This window comes from Austrofundulus limnaeus, unplaced genomic scaffold (genome assembly GCF_001266775.1).
Source record: "Austrofundulus limnaeus strain Quisiro unplaced genomic scaffold, Austrofundulus_limnaeus-1.0 Scaffold296, whole genome shotgun sequence".
Classification (NCBI taxonomy): Eukaryota; Metazoa; Chordata; class Actinopteri; order Cyprinodontiformes; family Rivulidae; genus Austrofundulus; species Austrofundulus limnaeus.
In genome coordinates, this window is record NW_013952698.1 from 300,118 (window position 1) to 303,571 (window position 3,454).

Below are 3,454 nucleotides of genomic sequence, written 5' to 3' on the forward strand. Positions count from 1 at the left end.
GTGTGTGTGTGTGTGTGTGTGTGTGTGTGTGTGTGTCCTCCACAAATCTGATTCTGTGGTATGTGTTGGTATGTAGGTGTAGTTGCTTACCCTCGCCACTAGATGTCTCTAGCGCCCTGTCCGGGGTTAAGCACAGCCGGAAGTCGTGAGTAGCTTTAGTTTTTATTTTTATTTTTATTTATGTTCGTGTGTATTAGCTGATGAATAAATTATTGACCAGTGTCCAAGTCGATGCTTTAATTAAGTGATTGTGCAAACTCAAAAAGGAATATGCAATTTGACACCACTCACAGAATTTGAAAAAACTCAGCTGCCTTCTGGTGTTATCGTAAATTATGGTTTTCATTCTATTTGTGTGTCGGTGCGAGAAGAAAAAAAACTTCTGAAAATTATATTTGAGCTATTTTCATCATACGTCCTTGTGTGTTCTACTTTGAAATGCTGATGCATTTATGGTTTATCTTAAATATCTCAGCGACCTTTGTTTTGCACTTTTGTTTTGCCGAGCAGCGCTGAAAACAATTTTTTGTGATGTCCTTGAACGCCTCAGTACTTAAGCTAAGCTTGGCATTCCATGTTACTGTAATGCTATGAGTTGAGCAAGACAGAAGGTAAGCACAGTCAATTATTTGTTTGTAAATAAATATTTCTCACGGTGATGTTTTCCTGACATGAGCCAACACAAGTTTTATAATGTTGCAAAGCCACTAGTATTATTACAGACTGACCTATATATTTGTGTCGCAGCTAATGTTAGCAGAAAGTTAGCTGTGTAGCTAACTTTCAACAACCCACCTACTGCCTCCAAGGCACAAACAACTTATTGAATGCGGAACCTAAATGGCAACTGTGCTTTACATTCGTATTTCTGTGTCAAAATGTTTCACACTGTACACTAAAGCTAGCTAAAACTGTTTAATAAACTTATCAGTGGCATGTTTTGTATCCCTGTAAAAATCTATCCCTCTTCAAATTAATTAGGAAACTCGGGTGGATAGGTTAACAAATAAGGTAAACAAATAGCTTTGAGCATTTAATGAAGAAGAAAGGGGGTATCTTAACAGTAACACCTAAAGTGAGCCTTGTCTGTTATCATTCTGATGTCAGTTTTTGATGATTACAGCCACTTCCTGTATTGTCTTTGTTTGTGCAGTGCTGGGGATGCAGCCACCGCTGCCACCTGAAGCTGTCAGAGAGCTGGTGAGCTCTTGTCTACACAGAGACCCAGTCGCAGCAGACCTCCGCTGCAGCCTGTTTGTCGCTGCTGCTCAGAGCTACAAGAGAGACTCTTTGCTCAGACCCTTCCCTCCTCGATACACGAGTGGCGACAATAAGGACTTTGAGGAGCTGGTAAGAGCATATGGGACAATCTCAAGCTTTCTAGATTCATGTGATATTGTGGTTCTGCATGCACATCAATCAGCCCCGCAGTTGTCTTTGCTTATTAAAATAGTTAAGGAAACAATTCAACTTTTTTTTCCCTCCACTGAAGAGTACACATGCAAATTACAACCTGTCATAGTGAAAAGAAATGCACACTTGGTGGCAGTATTGTTAAAAAAACAAAGTTTTAAAAATAGAAACACAAAATTTAGCTTTTATGGCATCTGTACAGATCAGTGAGATTAAATAGAACAGCTGGAGTGCAACTTGATCAAGTGACTGTGATTTACTGTAGCAGCATCGGCCATGGAATTTAGCATTGCTGTACATATTACCAAAATAAGGAGCAATGAGGGTTGATTATGTACACATTGTAAAATCTATTAATGAAAATAGTAACTAAGATATTAACATATTAAAGTATATATAAGCTCTCTGATGTATATAGAATATCAGAAAGCTGTGTGATATGGATTTAATAACAGAAGAGAAACAGGAAAACGCCTCATTTCACGAGTAAACTCATTTTATCTTATTTACATCAATGTGGATGTGATCTGATAAATATTAGCAGAAATTAACTTCTGTAGCATATATTGTTATACAGAGTATAGCACTCTGTGGAATCATGCTAAAATTTAGCACAAATCTTTAAATATTACAAGCTGGTTATGCTTCCTATTTATCTAATATTTACAGTGTATATTACTACATATTTGACAGTTTTTTAGCTTTCTATTAGAAACCTGACTTGTTGAAAAGTGTTCAAAATATCACCAGTTATAAAATGAACATTTTTAAGTGTTAATTACTGAATAGGTTATTGTTTTATATATTTGTATTTACTAGTTAAAGTCAGAATTATTCAATGAACGTAGAAGTGTTATTGACTGACTTCGGATCTAGATTAGATCATTGTTACTCATGAATTATATATTTCCCTTAGATAAATAATGAGCTGTTTCACATGATTGTTGAATGAAATTGACTTGCTGTTAATCAAATAGTTGCTTTGTCGGCTGTGAGCTGTTGCCCTGTTTGGACGCCGTCTTTGCTCTGCCGTGTTGTCACAGATGCTAACAGTGGACGGGATAAGCAAGGCCCACTCCAGTGTTATTTAAGTCTATGGTACAGATGCATAACTTTTAGTTTGTTTTATCATTAATTATTGCCTTTTGAAATGACTCACTTGTTGTCTGGGGATGTAATGAACTGACAACTTGATTACAATAAACAGGAGGCCAATTATTGTTTTATTTTATCAATCTAAAACAACATAAGAGGAACATTTTGACTGGCCTTATATAAATGTTTGATGCTGTAAATCTGGAACTCCTTTTGTGCTCGCATGTTTTTAAAGAGTTGTTTGACTCTTCAGCTGGCAGATGTGAACACCTTGCCTGGTGTGAGAGATGTGGTGAGACTCCGACCTGGAGAGGGCGCTCCTCACCTGGCTCTCATACACTGGATTCTGTCTTCAAAGAGTTTTGCAGTAAAGACGCTACAAAGGGAGGAGGTATCGGCTACAAATGGACGCAGCTTTTAGTCTTTTCTGTATTTACAGTTTTATTCACAGCATGTCTTTTCATTTCATTTTCACCAGTATGCCAAACTTTGCAACCTGACAGAAAATGATGGCACTTCTGCACCCGTGCCTGACTTCCTGTTTGAGCTGGAGTACTCTGACCACCTGAACACCAGGTTTGAAAAGACAAGAGAAGGACGGGACGTCTTTTATGCATTCCACGGGAGCCGCCTGGAGAACTTTCACTCGATCATTCACAACGGGCTGCACTGTCACCTCAATAAGGTCACAGCAGAGGACAACACTCAACACCTTACCTTCTAGATCTAGAGCAGGGTTGGGCAGTCCTGGTCCTCGAGGGCCGCAGCCCTACATGTTTTACATTTTTCCTGGCTCCAACACACCTGATTCAGTCACTGATTTACCTTCCAAGTTCTGCTGTATGGAGGAACAAAACTGACATAATTATAAATAAAAGCAGAAATATATAAATAAATCACTAAATAAATAAATAAATAAATAAATACACTTAAAATGCACCAATTC

General features: G+C 37.9%; 1 protein-coding gene across 1 annotated transcript in view; it reads left to right on the forward strand.

Annotated features, from left to right (window-relative positions):
• The first annotated feature begins 1,128 nt into the window (after window positions 1-1,128).
• parp16 (poly (ADP-ribose) polymerase family, member 16) overlaps window positions 1,129-3,454 on the forward strand; it is a 6,170-nt gene continuing 3,844 nt past the window's right edge. Inside the window, exons 1-3 of the mRNA XM_014021512.1 lie at window positions 1,129-1,350; window positions 2,762-2,899; window positions 2,987-3,193. Coding sequence (XP_013876966.1) covers window positions 1,162-1,350; window positions 2,762-2,899; window positions 2,987-3,193 — 534 coding nt within the window. The 5' untranslated portion in view covers window positions 1,129-1,161. The remainder of the gene's footprint in view (window positions 1,351-2,761; window positions 2,900-2,986; window positions 3,194-3,454) is intronic.